Source organism: Abramis brama (genome assembly GCF_963993115.1).
Source record: "Abramis brama genome assembly, chromosome: 10".
NCBI classification, from domain to species: domain Eukaryota; kingdom Metazoa; phylum Chordata; class Actinopteri; order Cypriniformes; family Leuciscidae; genus Abramis; species Abramis brama.
Genome location: NC_139972.1, coordinates 8241351 through 8260182, shown reverse-complemented (window position 1 = coordinate 8260182; position 18832 = coordinate 8241351). Strand labels below are relative to the sequence as shown.

At 34.9% G+C, this 18832-nt stretch overlaps 3 protein-coding genes across 3 annotated transcripts in view; 2 read left to right on the top strand and 1 right to left on the bottom strand.

Moving 5' to 3' along the window:
• The window catches only part of LOC311090818 (NACHT, LRR and PYD domains-containing protein 12-like), a 34849-nt gene extending 25695 nt beyond the window's left edge, over nucleotides 1–9154 (top strand). The window contains exons 13-15 of the mRNA XM_084126365.1: nucleotides 910–1088; nucleotides 5308–5370; nucleotides 6442–9154. Of these exons, the coding sequence (XP_083982491.1) occupies nucleotides 910–1088; nucleotides 5308–5330 (202 nt within the window). The 3' untranslated portion in view covers nucleotides 5331–5370; nucleotides 6442–9154. The remainder of the gene's footprint in view (nucleotides 1–909; nucleotides 1089–5307; nucleotides 5371–6441) is intronic.
• LOC311090821 (NACHT, LRR and PYD domains-containing protein 3-like) overlaps nucleotides 1–18832 on the bottom strand; it is a 430276-nt gene that overhangs the window by 70187 nt on the left and 341257 nt on the right. The gene's annotated exons all lie outside the window — the stretch shown is intronic.
• Nucleotides 10961–18832, top strand: part of LOC311090819 (NACHT, LRR and PYD domains-containing protein 3-like) — a 34370-nt gene continuing 26498 nt past the window's right edge. Inside the window, exons 1-7 of the mRNA XM_084126366.1 lie at nucleotides 10961–11379; nucleotides 11670–11765; nucleotides 11951–12064; nucleotides 12365–12478; nucleotides 16302–16415; nucleotides 16704–16817; nucleotides 16897–18720. Coding sequence (XP_083982492.1) covers nucleotides 11716–11765; nucleotides 11951–12064; nucleotides 12365–12478; nucleotides 16302–16415; nucleotides 16704–16817; nucleotides 16897–18720 — 2330 coding nt within the window. The 5' untranslated portion in view covers nucleotides 10961–11379; nucleotides 11670–11715. The remainder of the gene's footprint in view (nucleotides 11380–11669; nucleotides 11766–11950; nucleotides 12065–12364; nucleotides 12479–16301; nucleotides 16416–16703; nucleotides 16818–16896; nucleotides 18721–18832) is intronic.

Here is an 18832-nt window from a genome sequence, read left to right as displayed (position 1 = left end):
TTCGTTCGAATGCCTGCACATCCAGCCGAACCTGGGTCGCAGACCAATCGGCCAGGCGGAACTTTAGAGCAACTAAAATACCCCCGCGTTTTCCTCGTCTTCTGCGGCGTTTTCGTCGTTGTGTAGCACTAGGCTGTCGAAGTAGGAACGCCGGGACAGACGACAACACGGGAGGGGGATACGAGCGTGAATTTCTCCACTCGGGGCTAGACAGTTCTTTGAAGATTTCTTGAATGTTTAAAAGGGTTTGGCGATTGTATGTCAGCAAAGTTGAGATGTTTGAAATTAAAAGCAGTGATAAAAGCAACAAAACACACATACTAGGACACGGAAACAGACGGCCTGCCACACACACCGGCGCCATCTTTTCTACTTCTAATAAATGATTGAACACATGAGCTGATCCTCAATAACATGAAACTGCAGGACTGAGAGTCACACTGAAATACACACTTTCACACACAATCAACATTTCAGTCTCTTGACTTTAAACAGACTCGAGCTCAACACAGTCAGAACTGAGAAATGAACATGCTGGATTCATTCTTACTGTTAATTGTTCATCTTTCTGCATTGACGCTTTCTAAAATATTGTTTATAATTTTTTAAAATCACACACACAAACGCACACACCATTTTACTACTTCATACATATTACATTCAGATCTAAGTAACAGCAAAACTAGCCTATGTAGTGAATAGTGTAATTTAAGAGACTATTTTCCTGATTAAATGATACTTTAGATGTTGTATGATCATGTTTTTTGACATTTTGTATCTCAATCTAATGATCCATCAAACATATTCATTTGTGCTTTTAGTGTGAACTTTCTCTCTAATAATGGATTCACTGCTAAACTGATCTGATCTGAACTGAGAGAGTGAAGTGTGTGTTATTGTTCTCTACAGGTTGAGAAATTGTGGCGTCACAGATGAAGGTTGTGTTGCTCTGACTTCAGCTCTGAGATCAAACCCTGAACACCTGAGAGAACTGGATCTGTCTGGAAATTTAATAGGAGAATCAGGAGTGAAGTTGCTCTCTGATCTGAAGGATGATCCACATTATAAACTGGAGACATTACACTACTGTAAGTATATTTTTATTTCAAGCCTTTAAATTGACCCAATTTCAGTGACAGGTCTCATATGTGTGTAACTGGAGAATATAAGATGATAATTCAGGTCCACTTTAGTCTCCATAAACTGTTTTTAATAAGAGTTTAATTCTGTGATGTGAATATGATCTATGACTAGGCTAGGTCTATATGAATATTTTCATCCATGTTTACATGCACAACTTTTGTTTCAATTGGAATTAATTCATGAATTGATGAATCCAAACGTAGTGTTTACATGAACGATAAATAAAATGATCGGGTTGATGTGTGTGTTTATATGTCACAAGCTTCAAATCTGAATTGAGTTTTTGACATACACACACTGCACGAATATTTCCCACTGTTTGCACATACTATTCTCCTACTTTGATTGTTTTAAACAGCAGACTTAATTATATATTACGGGTCAGGTCCTAATTAGGAGACAATGAGCACATGAACCGTTGTGCCGTGCTGCTTATATTGATCACGCAGTAAAAACACCCCTACCTGCACCCGAAACAGCCTGTGGATGAGAGTCTGAAAGAAGGACTGAAGGCCGTGAGATTGTGTTGGTCATTCATGACACTTCATTCAACAACTACAACAGCTCGTACGCATCATACGTCATTACGTCATTGCACACACACAGAACTTTCCAGATTCGGTTTTCAATCTGATCAAGTGTTTACATGTCCTCTCGATCGGATTAGAAAAGGAATAAACCACCCAATCCAATCAAAATTTCATTCAGATTGAGCTCATACGATTAAAGTGTTTACATGAAGGTTTTTCAGTCCGAGCCGTCAATCTGATTACTAACAGATTATTTGTTTGCATGTAAACGTGGTGTGTGTGTGTGTGTGTGATAAAGTGAGAATTGTTGATCATTTGCTGTTATTAATCTATTCCAGTTTTTTATTAATATCTCTGGCTGTTTTTCCTGAAATGATCTCCAGATGTGATGTGACTCAGTAATGTCTCATACTCATGTGTGTCTGTCTGTGTGTTTTATTGTAGGACTCTCAGTGTTTAGATGTCAGTTCAGTTTCCTCAGGATCAGCTGATGGTGAATAAAGAGCCGCTACAGAGACTGAAGACACAGAGACACACAGCGATCACACTGACGTGTGTGTGTGTGACTTCACACCAGTTTCTTGTTTTATAGTAATGGGTCATAAAAATGAGTGCTGAAAACAGCAGCTTTGAATTGTTTCAAATTTGTTAGATATTGATTACAATGTAGATCGTGAAACACTTAAAATACGTGACAAACGGTTAAAGCAAAGTGAAAACAAGCCTTAGACAATAGATTTATTGTGCAATACAGACAGCGTTGGGAAAAGTTTTATAAGTTTTATCAAGAGTTTGACTACAGAAGAGATGTTGTAAATTATACCATCAGAGGAAGACAAAGATTATGCAAATAATTTCACTGAACATTTCTGTCAGATATTTTTTTTATTATTAATCTATTTTTATATGATGATCTATTAAATAAATCTTCACATTCTTTTACTGGTTTCTTTTTTTTTTTCTTTTTTTTTCTGCCTCTGAACACAGTTAATTACTAATTGCAATGTTAATTTCTATCATATTCCTCTTGATGTATCAAGTATTTCTAACAACTAAATAACAGTGATTTGAGTGCGGGCAGCGATTTGATCCAGAAATCAGTCCTGAGGGTGAGTGTTTGTTACACTAATCTAGTTACAAAGTTTATTCATAATCGAAAGTGTTACTTATTATTTGTACACCGAACTATCTATTATTTATACATCTATAGATGTTATTATTCATACATCTATTATTTACGTTTCAATGACCAAACGAGAGCATGCACAGCTCTGGTTTCTTGTGTGTTGTAAGAAACATAACGGAGTCAGAAATATGCAGTGTTGTTAATTGAAATATATAAGCTTGCTTTGTAGAATATAATGCATATATGTGTGTTATTGTGAACTGGACAGCACTGCATACTACTAGAGCTCAATGAATTATGTGCTATCCTTATCAAGGGCTCTTGCATTATAAAAAAACATCATCAAACATTATTTAATGTATAAAAGATCATTCATTTGTAAAGGAAAATGTCACATAACTTTATTTATTTGCCTTATTTTTTTCCTGAAACATTACATACTTAAAGCATTAACTTTAAAATAATTTTAGATTTTATATTTTTATATGAATTACTATTATTAAATAATAATAATTAATATATTAAACTGATATTTGTGATCACATGCCACGCTGACACTGCTTCACAAACATGCATATAATGTTTGTTAATATTATTTTGTGTAATTAATAAAACTCTTTTCTGTTTTGCATTGGTGTGTTTTAATTCTCTAACTCTGACTCTCTAACGCTGCTAACCGATATCACAACCATGTAAAATTCCTTTACAGTATCTCTTCGATATCGCTGAATTCTGTCACTAAGATAAAGCAAATAAATGCAAACGTCTCCTGTTTTATGGCTCGATCTCTGTCAGGGCTGCACTAAAGGTCCTCATAACAGCGAGAAGCCGCTTGAACCCGTGAAACCAGACGTGAAGGTCTCAGGAGAGAAGAAAGAGCTGGAGGATCTGAAACCCAGGTTTAATGAGTATATCATCCAGGCCCCCAAACCACTGGAGTCCATCCAGAGACCCAGGTAACTCTTCCTCCTCTTCATCATCATCATCATCATCGCTATAATGGCTGCTAAAGCTGCTTTGAAAGGATCTGTATTGTATAAAGCGCTTTATAAATGTTGTTTCAGCGCTGAGGAGCCGCTGGTGGAGCTGCAGAGGAAAGTCTCCCCGTCTCTGAACCAGACGCTCGAGAAACTCAGACTTGCAGACGCCGCTCAGCTCGAAGAGAAAGGTGACGTTACATCATTATAAACTTGCAGGAGGTTCTAGATTCATTCTCGTTTTATTTAGTTGCTTGACCATCTCATGCAAAACCTGACATGTGCATCTTTTTGACCTTCAGAAGAGGAAGGAAGTGAGGTCAAAATTGGGACGGTGTGTAAAAATGGAGGCTGCTCGAAGGTTAGAAGAACATTTCTGCTGTATGTTATGGTGATATAAGCTCCTGTTAGTTTAAAGAGGACCTATTATGATTTTTCCATGTTCATCTTTCTTTAGTGTGTAATGTTGCTGTTTGAGCATGAAAAAGTCCCTCCAGCAGGAGTTATTCTCTGTATCAGTGTAACTGTTTCTGAACTCCCTGAAACTTTGCAGTCTTGAGTTTCTTCCAGGAACGAACACGTCACAATATTCCTCTTTTAAATAATAAATACGCAGAATAAAGATATACAATGGAGAACAATGGCAACAATGGAGAATATGGGAAAATAATATTTTTTTGAGCATGAAAGCATGAAAACCTATTCTTGTAGAGCCCAAAAACAAAATCAAGACCTCAAATGGCCTCTTAAACATCATTAAATGCATTATAACATTGAGTGATACATTTGTCACAATGTTCAATGTTAGTTCATGTTAACTTGGGTCCATTAAATAATATTAACGGATAAAAAAAAATATTTTAATAATCTAGAAATATATTTCGAAATTAACATTACTTAATATTTTTTTTAATGAAATATGTGTGCTAATATTATGCCATTATGATTATCAGACATACAACGGCCCAAAGACTGATGCAGAAATGTGTTCATATCATCCTGGAGTGCCCATCTTCCACGAGGGGTGAGGAGAATTTATAACTGATGCTGAAAAGCGACTATTTCATCTTTTTAGATGGTATTTAATGAGCATGCATCATTTCAGGATGAAGTACTGGAGCTGCTGTAAGAGGAAGACGTCTGATTTTAACTCATTCCTGTCTCAGGAGGGCTGTAATAAAGGATCACACCAGTGGAGGAAAGACACGGTGAGCCGAGCAATGGCTTCACGTCCATCAGGTCAATATCACATGATAGACTATGATTCTCAAACACACGTGTTTTCTGTCCCTGCAGGGTAACAAAGTGGCTCCATGTCGATTTGATTGGCACCAGACAGGAAGTCATGTGACCATGTCTATCTATGCAAAGAGCTCGAATCCTGAGCTTTGTTCTGTGGAAGCGAACAGCATCTCGGTGAAGGAGTTCGACTGTTTAAAGTGATATATGTGTTTTTGCCATTGTCCAGTGTGGTGATGTTATTTATTAATGGTCTGTACTTTTGTTGTCTGATGAATGATTTTTTCTGCAGCTGAAAATGCGTCTGATCTTTGATGGAGAAAAAGAGTTTGAGCTGAAGATGAGCCTGTGGGGGGTGAGTTTCAGTGACCATCCATTATCTGTCATTAAAACACATTTAGTGTCATTGAGATAACATTATTATCTCATATTTTGAATTAGCTTTTATTTTTTATATTTTGAATTTTAATTTTAGTTCATTTGTATGTTTTTGTTAGTTTTTGATTATTTTTTATTAGTTAAATTTTTATTTCAGTTTAAGTTTGATATTTTAGTACTAAAATGTTGCCTTGGTAAACGGCTGAAATACAATAAGTTAATGTTTTTTTTATAAATATTTCATTTTATTTCCTTTATTTATTTTATTTAAAGTAACAAATCCTTTTGTTTAGTTTTACTTTAGTTTAGTTTTACTAATTTATTCAGATAATTTGATGATCTTATAAACTTTTCTTAATTAATTTTTTTTAATCTTAATTATGATCTTAAAAAACATTTGTTCTAAAATCTGCTAAAGTGCTTGAAATTACTTTGTAGACAACAGTGTTATTCAACAGTGTATTTCAAAATCTAAAAATATTAGATGAAAAGAAATACATTTGAAATGTTGAAAGAACTGAAATAAATAATATAAAGTTGAAGTGCTGAAATTTCTAAAGCTGAAATAAATTAAAGCTTAAAAGAACACATAACAAAAATACTGAAACAAAACTGAAATTAAAATGAAAGCTGAAAATAAAAATAACTAAATCTAATTCAAAATAAAACTATAATAGTATATACATAATAGTATAAGACAAATATAAATTGTGCACACATTATTTTCAAATGTGATATTTTAGTTTTAGTTTTTTTTTTTTTTTAAACGAATGAGGTAGTGGAAGGACAATTAAATAATTGACTTAAAATATATATTACATGTGTTTATGTAATTCTCATACTTCCATTTATTTATGCCAATGTTTGATTGGATTACATTAGTACTAAAAAGTTAGAAAAAGAGACAACACTTTCAAGTCAATGATTTACAGTGTGAATTTCATCCATTAGATGGCGTTATTACATGTTTTGTTAAGAAGAATTCAAAGTTCATGATTTTGCAGTGTATTTGGGTCGTTTTGTTGATATAAGATTGTGTGTTTGACAGGTGATTGACATCAGTAAGAGTGTTGTTAACATGATGGCCTCTAAAGTGGAGGTGGTCATGAAGAAGGCGGAGCCTATAACCTGGGCGCGGCTGGACACGCCCCCTCCAAAGCCTCAACCGTCCAATAAGAAGAAAGAGGATCAAGACCAAGAGAAAATGATCGCTTGACTCCCGCCGACTCGCTCAGGCTCTCAGACAGCAGTGATCGACTAAACCTGCATCCTCACCCGCTGTATGATCTGGGAAATCAGTGAGATTATTGATTTACTTTATTGGAGTTCATAATAATCTGATAATATAGATTGTGTAGGATGAGCGCAGCCGCAGACTGTTCTTGCTTTACACTCTAATCAGTTTAGATGTGAATGAAAACGAAGCTGTGAGGGATAGAAGTACATTTACACCATCTTTATATTAATATTATAATAATTTTAAAACTTGATCAAAATATAGTAAATATCAAACTGATGCATACAGATACCAAACTAACTATCTTTAACTGTGGGAGCTGCTGCAATTATTAGTTATGCAGTTATTTTTATATCACATCACAACAGAGTCAACTAGTCATTTTTCAATTACTAAACAAATTTTTCTAGTTGGTTTTATTAATCAGGAACTCGTAATTATGGTAATTTTACCATGACATCAGTGCAGCATCACTTTTTTGTATCCCCCCCCCCCCACACACATTTTCGACTTAATTTGTGGAAATGCTGATTTCATTGGGTGAACAATTCGTTTAATATCTCTCACAGCCTCGTTTTCATTAGTGTCAGATTCAATATGGCATTTAAAGGAGACATATCATGCTTTTAAATCGTTCCTTTTTACATATAAATCATACATTTGTAGTCTATATAAAGCGGAACTGCAATGCTTGGGTCTGAATTCCTCATTATTATAGCTCCATAGGCCCCTTTTCTACCCCTTTTCTGATGTGCGTCTGAGAGCAACTCGTTTTGGTGCGGTCTCTTTAAATACAATTGAGACACTTCATACCCCGCCCACACTCGGTTCAACTCCACCCCATTTGGCCATTTTTGTAGTTTGATAGCAGAGATATGATTATCTAGCGGCACAGAAACTTTTTATTCACACGTTATTAACAAAATGTCAACAACGGAAGACTTGTCCAGCCAGCCTTACATGTTCGAGCCAGAGTCGGAGCCGGAGCGAGATGAAAATGAAGACGACGAACCTGCAGAACAACGTCTTCATATGGATGTATCGCAATGGTGTGTTACTGTATTTACACATGAAACTTTGGTCTTCCGACCTTTTACCACCGTGTCGATTTATTTTGATTAATATGTGCGAGGGAGAGAGAGCAAGACAGCGTCTAGTTTGGAGACGGTGATGTCTTGTTTACACTTTCGCCTGTCTCCGAAGAGAGAGAGTGCGCGCGCGCGACCGGGTCTCTCTCTCTGCTCGTTCTTTCAGTTAAACATGCGCCCTGTCACAAGCGCCGCAGTTCATCTACATTAGACGGTGTAATGAAGCGTGTGGGTTACTACATCCAACAACCGAACATTTTAACTTACCCTCTCATAACTTCTGCATCCTTTAGCTTGGACTACAAAATTGCAGCGAGAAATAAAAATGGCGGATTGCTCGAAGTGTTGGGCCGGAAGTCAATGTCCTTATTTGGCAGTTCCGCTGCAAATACTGTGACGTAATAGTTCAAAAAACGTCATAGAGAACAGAAAAATCGGAACAGGTTGAAAAATATGACCAAAACAGAATATAAAGATATCAACGAAGCACCTGAAGAGAATAATTTCAACTTTTCTGTACTTCTAAACACTCCAAATATACAACAAAATGCATATAAGGGCTAAAAAAGTGGATTTAGCATGATATGTCCCCTTTAAAGTCTTTCTAAAATGATTTCACTGAATTTTTTAAATTTCAATATGGCAATAAAACAGATGTTGTCCAGTAATTCTAGCTTTCCTGTAGAGGTGAGAGTAAGATGAGTCAAATTAATGCGCATCAAAATATCAAACAAAATGTTTAAAAAGAGTATCTTGTCTGTATTTTGTTTTTTCCTCTGTTATGTTAGTGCTGTCAACATTTATACAAGCAAATATACGTGTTGCTTTTTTGTTGTTTTATCATTCCATGTTTTGATGATTTACAGCCTTAATTTTCATGCACATTCGCTTCCTTAACAACAGTCTTAGCTGAGCTGAAGTTTAACAGTCTCAGTTCAGCTTGGATTAGGTTTACTTGTGCCGTGGATTGGGAACTTTTGTTCATGTCGTTTCATGAATGAAGCAGCTTCACACACTTACTCTGGTTTGGCATTCTAGAAATAAACTGCAGTAAATCACTGAAAACTAGAATGAAATATAAGTGTGTTTATGTGAATCTGATGGATCTATTGTTTATTAGACTCTCATGTTACTGTAAACATTAAATTATTGTACTGTACTCTCAAATTTGTTTTTCTGTCTTATCATTCAGTCTAACTTCAGGAGATTTTACTTGCTAAATGCTCAAATAGCATGCGTTCGCTAGAGATTTTATTTTTGTAAAACACAGTGGGAACTTTATTAGGGAGAATTTCTCTGGAATTTTTTATAAAACCATCCCATCACATGAATGTTTTATTAACTATTTGTACATTCATTCTACATTGACTGTCAGTTTTTACAGTGTTCAAACCAGACGCGACGCCGCAACATGCAAAAAAATAAAAAAAATCATGTTAAACACAAGTTTATTTTCTAACCATCTATTTCTTTGAAGTCCCGACTGGAACATCAACTTACAAAGTATGACAATGAAAATCTCAGGTATTGTTTATGTGCTTTACTTAATGTAAAAAGCGTCTAATGAGTGTGTGAATATCTTTTGTGGGTGACCTTTAGACACACTGACAGCAATGGGTAATAATTCACCTCAGATCCTGAAAATAAAACAAACAAGAACGTTGAAACTGTCTACTCGGTGTGATCAAATAAGTCTATTCTATGACAAAGATTGTTTCAGTCACTCGATATGTATTTTTAGTAATGTTAAAGTAGTCTTATATTTATGAATTTGATTAAGGATTTGTAACCAGGGGCAGCTGGCCAATATACGGCGCTAAGCGCTAAAATATATTTTGCTTTCCATTCTGACTTTTTAAAACAACCGGGCACAGATCCAGCATGAGGGATTTGAAGCACCTGTCTATGGCAAGCCGTTTTAACATTTAATCATTTAAATGTTTCATCTCTATTTTCATGCTACTAGTACTTATTTTTTAGATACTAGTATCTATTCCATTAAGTACTAGTACTTATTCATTAGCTACTAGTGCTTATTCTTTAGGTATTAGTGCCTATTCTTTAGATACTAGTGCTTATTCTTTAGGTACTAGTACTTATTCAATAGATACTAGTACTTATTCATTAGATACTAGTACCTATTAAATAGATACTAGTACTTATAAATTAGCTACTAGTACTTATTCAATAGATACTAGTACCTATTTATTAGATACTAGTATTTATTCCGAATGTTACTAATAAGATTTTTTATTTTACTAGTCACAACTGCTTTTTTACTCGTCTTATGTTATGACTAGTCAGAACGACCACTGGATAGTTCAATTAAAAATCTTACTAGTAAAATAAAAAATCGTACTAGTAACATTTGGAATAAATACTAGTATCTAAAGAATAAGTACTAGCATCTATTGAATAAGTACTAGTATCTAATGAATAAGTACTAGTATCTAATGAATAAGTACTAGTATCTAATGAATAAGTACTAGTATCTAATGAATAAGTACTAGTATCTAATGAATAAGTACTAGTATCTAATGAATAAGTACTAGTATCTAATGAATAAGTACTAGTATCTAATGAATAAGTACTAGTATCTAATGAATAAGTACTAGTATCTAATGAATAAGTACTAGTATCTAATGAATAAGTACTAGTATCTAATGAATAAGTACTAGTATCTAATGAATAAGTACTAGTATCTAATGAATAAGTACTAGCATCTATTGAATAAGTACTAGTATCTAATGAATAAGTACTAGTCACAAATGGAATACATACTAGTCAGAACTGAATAGTTGATATCTGAATGACAGATCCCCATAGAAGTCAATGGCAAAAAAAAAAAAAAAATTGTTACTAGTAACAAAAGAATAATTACTAGTCACTATTGGAATAAGTACTAGTATCTAATGAATAAGTACTAGTATCTATTTAATAGGTACTAGTATCTAATGAATAAGTACTAGTATCTAATAAGTACTAGTAACTAATGAATAAGTACTAGTATCTAATGAATAAGTACTAGTATCTAATAAGTACTAGTACCTAAAGAATAAGCACTAGTAGCTAATGAATAAGTACTAGTACTTAATGGAATAGATACTAGTATCTAAAAAATAAGTACTAGTAGCATGAAAATAGAGACTAGTCGGTTTAAATGATTAAATGTTAATACGGTTTGCCATACCTGTCTGAGAAAGTAACGAAACGGTCAGTAGCAGTTTTATCATCTGACGCACAGAAGCCAATGGCACGTGTCACTGTGCTTATTGCCACATTCGGTCTTCATTGGCATGTGCCAGTGGATAGTGGCATGTGTCACAGACATTACAGCGAGATTCACGACACCTGACCTGACTGACACCGAGTCGCGGAACAGAACCTGCACCAGCGATCATAGAGATCTCCGCGCACGTGCAGGACTGTGAGCGAGCGCGCGCGTAACGTGACGCCGTTATTGATTTCAGCGTAACAAATAAAAAGTGAACGTAAATGACCAGAGTTGATGTTTCGCCATTTAAACATTCCATACTAAGTATCAAATGCAAAGTGTTTAATGGAAACCTTCACAAAAGCTAAGACACGAATTTACGTGTAACTACTTGAAAGAAACGGCGGTGGATTTTGTGAATCTGAATGTGATCAAAGGTTGATCAAGGTGAGTGTTCAGGTCTCGAGACGTTTTACAGGTGACTTCCGCATTTAGGTCAATATTAGCCTATTTCCCCTAAAGGACATATTCATTATTCATTATTTTATATGTGTTTGATATTTTTCATTTTAGAGCTAAACATGCTTTTATTGTTTCGTGTTGTCTGTGATTTATTTAGCATGTGTGTTAATACACGACTAACATTGTGTATTTGAGTGAACGCCGCGTCTCATGATCCTGTTTCTCTGAATCTCAGGTTCCGTTCAGCTGAATTATTGTTTGTCATTTCCATTCAGAGTCAGTGGTGAAGATCAGATTCTGTTTCAACTGTTCAGCTTCATCATGGATGAAACTCAAACATCCAGAGATGAAGATTTTTATCCAGGCTGCAGGTATTTTGAATAAACTCCACATAAAATCATCTTTAAATTAGGCAAGAAGATGTTTTTATTAAGTTAGAAACTGTAATTTTATTGAAAACAATTAGGCCAGCCAGTTTTTTAATTAAAATAGGCTACCTCTTAAGAACTTACATGAAAATATGATCACCATTAATTATGATTTTTTTCTGTTATAGTTCAGTTCATCAGAAGAGATCAGAACCAGAGCCCAGCTGTGTGTCTATGAGGAGTGACGCGTCTATGGATAATACAATACATTTTAAGAGTGAAGATACACAGACTGATCTCAGGTATTACATTTCTATAAAATATGATTATAGTATGGCATTTTATATTATCAAAACATTATCAGTAATATATTCTACAAGATATTAACAATGTACAAGAATAATGTTTTAATGTAATATTTTAATGCATACAGTATAGTGTTGCTCACACAGAGAGACATCTGTGAAAGAACTAATTTCAATGTACAATTTTTGTAATAACTGTGTAAATTAAATAATCATGAAGAGTGATTGTTTTATTGATAAATGGATATGTAATATGTTGAATATGGCAAATATGTTTAACTTTAAACTCTGTTATAGTTCAGTTCATCAGAAGAGATCAGAACCAGAGCCCAGCTGTGTGTCTATGAGGACTGACGGCTCTATGATTTGGCCAGTAGATTTTAAGAGTGGAGATACACAGACTGATCTCAGGTATTACATTTCTATGGAAATATGATTATAGTATGGCATTTTATATTATCAGAACATTATCAGTAATATATTCAAGATATGAGAAATTATTTTTGGACATTGCTTATAGTTATTTTTTATGTGTAGCTAATATTTTAATGTTCCCCTTTTATGCTATTTTAAAGTTTTCTGATGTTGTTTTGGAGTCTCCTACAACAGGTTTACATGCATCAAAGGTCAAAAAACGGTTTAATTTTCTCATAATATACATTTGGTCTTCACCACATTTTCAATGATTCTCAAACGACTCGTCATATGAATCAGTCTCTCTAAATCCCGCCTTTTCGTGAGCTACTCTGCTCTTATTGGCCAGACAGCTCTGTCTGTTGTGATTGATTTATGCATTTGTGTTGAAAACAAAAACGCCCATTGCCATAACAACGTCAGGTCTGCTTGTCCTGAGGCTTCCTACACTGTAAACTAAAGACAGTAACGAACAATGACGTCGATTTTACCATATCAGTCCGAACGCGAGTCCGAAGATGAAACACTGGAAGAACTAGGCAAGGCAAGTTTATTTATCTAGCACATTTCATACACTATGGCAATTCAAAGTGCTTTACAGAAAGGAATTAAAATAATCACAAAATAAAAGCAAGGAAAATTAAAAGAGTTATAAAAGAAATTAAAAGAGAAATATGATACAGTTATAAAATGAATTAAGAGTAAAAAGATGATGCATAGATAAACTTCATCTGTCAAAACACCGGTGTATCATATTTTACACAACTCCCAGTTTTATTCTGAAATTTGAATGAACTAATTGCATTGAATGAACTAGTCATTCAACCCGAACTTCCATCGCAAGGACAACTCTAGCAGGACTATGGCAAGCCGTTTTTAACATTTAATCATTTCAACTGACTAGTATCTATTTTCATGCTACTAGTACTTATTTTTTAGATACTAGTACTTATTCATTAGATACTAGTTCTTATTCATTAGATACTAGTACTTATTCATTAGATAATAGTACCTATTAATTAGATACTAGTACATATTTATTAGATACTAGTACTTATTTCAGTAGTGACTAGTAACTATTCTTTTGTTACTAGTAACAAATAAAAAAAATTGCCATTGACTTCTATGGGGATCTGTCATTCAGATATGTGACCCTGGACCACAAAACCAGTCTTATGTGTAATTTTTTTTAAATTGAGATTTATACATCATCTGAAAGCTGAATACATAATCTTTCCATTGATGTATGGTTTGTTAGGATAGGACAATATTTGGCTGAGATACAACTCTTTGGAAATCTGGAATCTGAGGGTACAGAAAAATCGAAATATTGAGAAAATCGCCTTTAAAGTTGTCCATTTCTATTGGCGATAGTGCTGCATCCATTCACAAAAATAAATGTTTTATATATTTAAGGTGGGAAATTTACAAAATATCTTCATGGAACATGATCTTTACTTAATATCCTAATGATTTTTGGCATAAAAGTAAAATCTATCATTTTGACCCATACAATGTTTTGTTGGCTATTGCCACAAATATACCCGTGCAACATAAGACTGGTTTTGTGATCCAGGGTCACATATCAACTATTCGGTTCTGACTAGTATGTATTCCATTTGTGACTAGTACATGTATATTAGGTACTAGTAGTTATTAATTAGGTACTAGTACTTATTTTTTTACATACTAGTACTTATTCATTAGCTACTAATACTTATTCAATAGATACTAGTACTTTTTTATTAGACACTAGTATCTTTTGTAATTGTTACTAGTAACTTTTCTTATTTTACTAGTCACAACTGCTATTTTACTAGTCTTATGTTTTGACTAGTCAGAACGGCCACTGGAGAGTTAAATATAAAATCTTACTAGTAAAATAAAAAATCTTACTAGTAACATTTGGAATAAATACTAGTGTCTAATAAATAGGTACTAGTATCTATTGAATAAGTACTAGTAGCTAATTAATAAGTACTAGTATCTAATTAATAGGCACTAGTATCTAATGAATAAGTACTAGTATCTATTGAATAGGTACTAGTATCTAATGACTTAGTACTAGTATTTATTGAATACATACTAGTATCTAGTAATAGGTACTAGTATCTAAAAAATAAGTGCTAGTACCTAATTAATAACTACTAGTATCTAATATATATGTACTAGTCACAAATGGAATACATACTAGTCAGAAATGAATAGTTGATATCTGAATGACAGATCCCCATAAAAGTCAATGGCAAAAAAAATGTGTTACTAGTATCTAATGAATAAGTACTAGTATCTATTTAATAAGTACTAGTATCTATTTAATAAGTACTAGTATCTAATGAATAAGTACTAGCATCTAATAAATTAGCACTGGTCACTATTGGAATAAGTACTAGTTTCTAATAAATAAGAACTAGTATCTAATGAATAAGTACTAGTATCTTTAAAAAGGTACTAATACCTAAAGAATAAGCTCTAGTAGCTAATGAATAAGTACTAGTACTTAATGGAATAGATACAAGTATCTAAAAAATAAGTACTAGTAGCTTGAAAATAGAGACTAGTCGGTTAAAATGATTAAATGTTAAAACGGCTTGCCATAGCAGGACGTCTCTCAGTGATACACTACTCAGTTTGAGGTACATTATGGGATGTTGCAACTGTAATTTCTCACCATCAGCTTTAACAAGTGCACGTCCATCAACAAACCGATTATTTTACTTATACTTATTTATTTACCGAGTATTTTTCTGATTATTGCGGTGAACGTGGAAACTGTATCAATTCCAGTGCATACATTAGCCAAGCTCTAGCATGAATGACTGATGTAAAATAAACTTTGGTAAAACAAATCTTGCTCCATGCTTAATCTTTCCTCAAAGTAGTGAGAACGACAGACAATCTGCATTAATAGACACAGTTATAGGTAATAGTGTCCCACAACTGATTAGCTGAAGAATTTCAGTAAGACAGTAATAATGTGAGTAAGACAGTCAACAGGAGACCTACACAATAAGTACTAAGTATTTTGAACACCATCTTTCAAGAGCAAGCGGTTTGCAAATCCTGCATTGAGATTTGAGAAACAGTCGTCAGTGAAATAAAGGGAACACAGCAAAAGTTTAGGAGTTTAATAAAAGTGAATGTTTACCACTGATTCCTCACATGCTCGTCCTTAGGCGGTGAAAAAAAAAACTGGCTTTACCTTCACATTGTAGAGCACAGCGTCTTCTCGACATAATAATAATAATAATTCGTTACATTTATATAGCGCTTTTCTAGGTACTCAAAGCGCTTTACATGGAAGGGGGAAATCTCCTCAACCTCCACCAATGTGCAGCATCCACCACTTGATGCTGTCCAGTATCCACAGGAATCAGCTGCAGTGTTTGAGATTCAAGTTTTCCCTGGTGTCTGCGCGCACAATAAGTGGGTGGGCAATATGCTAATGTTTCGTCTTGACGTCACAACGAACTGACTCAACGAAACGTTTGAAAAACAATTTGTTTAATTGACTCTGAGTCGACTCTTACTTTTGAAAGACAATAACTTTATATATGGTGCACTTTCAGATTTTAAACTTTTTGCAGGATGTTTTCATTCACTTAAAGCTGTGTTACACACTACATGAAAGGTCATTTTGAAAAATGTATAATAGGGGCCCTTTAATGTATGTAGTGTTACTCACATATGAGAGACTTAGTTCATTCTACAGGTTTTTTTATCAACATTGCTAAAATAAATTCTTTAAGGATAATTTTTTTTTTTTTTTTTTTTAAATATAGTAATTCAGTGTATTTACTTTAATCTATTTATGTTATAGTTCAGTTCATCAGAAGAGATCAGAGCCAGAGCCCAGCTGTGTGTCTATGAGGAGTGACGAGTCTATGGATAATATAATACATTTTAAGAGTGAAGATACACAGACTGATCTCAGGTATTACATTTCTATAAAAATATGATCATAGTATGGCATTTTATATTATCAGAACATTGTCAGTAATATATTCTACAAGAAATTAATAATGTACAAGATGATTGTTTTAATGTAATATTTTAATGCATACAGTATAGTGTTGCTCACACAGAGAGACTCATTTCAATGTACAATTTTTGTAATAACAGTGTAAATTAAATAATCATGAAGAGTGATTGTTTTGTTGAGAAAATGGATGTGTAATATGTTGAATATGGCAAATATGTTTAACTTTGAACTCTGTTATAGTTCAGTTCGTCAGAAGAGATCAGAACCAGAGCCCAGCTGTGTGTCTATGAGGAGTGACGCGTCTATGATTCAGCCTGTAGATTTTAAGAGTGGAGATTCACAGACTGATCTCAGGTATTACATATCAACAAAAATATATATGATTAAAAAAAGACATTGTGTTTTTTAATACTGTGGTATTTTAATTTTACAGTCATGAAGTCCTCAACAGGTTTAGATCAAATCTGATGAAGAAGTATGAGTGTCTGTATGAGGGAACAGCACAGCAGGGAAACCCAACACTCCTGAATGAGATTTACACAGAGCTCTACATCACAGAGAGCGAGAGTGGAGAGATCAGTAATGAACATGAGGTGAGACAGATTGAGACACAATCCAGGAGAGCAGCAACAGAGGACACACCGATCAAATGCAGTGACATCTTTAGACCTTTACCTGGACAAGACAAACCCATCAGAACTGTGCTGACAAAGGGAGTCGCTGGCATTGGAAAAACAGTCTCTGTGCAGAAGTTCATCTTGGACTGGGCTGAAGAGAAAGAGAACCAGGACGTCCAGCTCATATTTCCACTTCCTTTCAGAGAGATCAATCTGATGAAGGACAAAACACTCAGTCTTTCAGAGGTTCTTCATGTCTTTTTCCCTGAAACAAAAGAAATGGAAATATCCAAAGACAAATATAAAGTGGTGTTCATCTTTGATGGTCTGGACGAGTGTCGTCTGTGTCTGGATTTTCAGAGTGATGTGAGGTTGTGTGATGTAAGTGAATCAGCCTCAGTGGACGTGCTGCTGACGAACCTCATTGTGGGGAATCTGCTTCCCTCTGCTCTCATCTGGATCACCTCCAGACCAGCAGCAGCCGATCTCGTCCCCTCTGAGTGTGTCCATCGAGTGACAGAGGTACGAGGCTTCAGTGATCCACAGAAGGAGGAATACTTCAGGAAGAGAGTCAGTGATCAGAGTCTGGCCAATACAATCATCTCACACCTGAAGTCATCAAGGAGCCTCTACATCATGTGCCACATCCCAGTGTTCTGCTGGATCTCAGCCGCTGTTCTGGAGAAGATGTTGAGCGAAGCAGAGAGAGGAGAGATTCCCAAGACTCTCACTCAGATGTACACACACTTCCTGATCCTTCAGACCAACATCAAACATGAGAAGGACTTTGAGCAGAACGTGACCAATGAAGACCTGATCCTCAAACTGGGGAAACTGGCTTTTCAGCAGCTTGTGAAAGGCAATGTGATCTTCTATGAGGAAGACCTGAGAGAGTGTGGCATTGATGTGACAGAAGCATCAGTTTACTCAGGATTGTGCACTCAGATCTTCAGAGAGGAGTTTGGCTGGTTTCAGGGGAAAGTCTTCTGCTTTGTTCATCTGAGCGTTCAGGAACATCTGGCGGCTCTATATGTGCATCTCGACTATACAATCAACAACACCAATGTGTTGGACTCAATCACCAAACAAAGTTTGTTGTCTAAAGTTAAGGACTGGTTTATAATTTACTGGTTTCAGCTCAGTTCACCAGAAGAACATGTTTCATTATCTGAGCTGCATCAGAGAGCTGTGGATGAGGCTCTACAGAGTAAAAATGGACATCTGGATCTTTTCCTGCGGTTTCTTCTGGGTCTGTCAGTGGAGTCTCATCAGATTCTCCTACAAAGACTAATGAAACATACAAGTAGATCCGACAGCAATGAGGAAACAGTTGAGTACATCAAGAAGAAGATCGGGACCATTGACTCTCCAGAGAAATCCATCAATCTGTTCCACTGTCTGAATGAACTGGGTGATCGTTCACTAGTGGAGGAAATACAACAGTATCTGAAATCTGGAAGAATAAAGGAAGCCAAACTCTCTTCATCTCAGTGGTCAGCTGTAGTCTTTGTGTTGTTGACATCAGAGGAGAAGCTGGACAAGTTTAATATTAATGATTTTGTTGAAAGAGACAATAAAACTGAAATACTGAAGGTTCTTCAGAAGCTTCTTCCTGTGATTAAAGAATCCAGATCAGTTCAGTAAGTATCAATCAGAACAATCAGTTCACTGTTAAAACATTAGGAAAATAACAGTTCATAAATCTTCAGTGCTGCAGATGTTGTCTAGAGTTCAGTGGTCAATATTTGATGT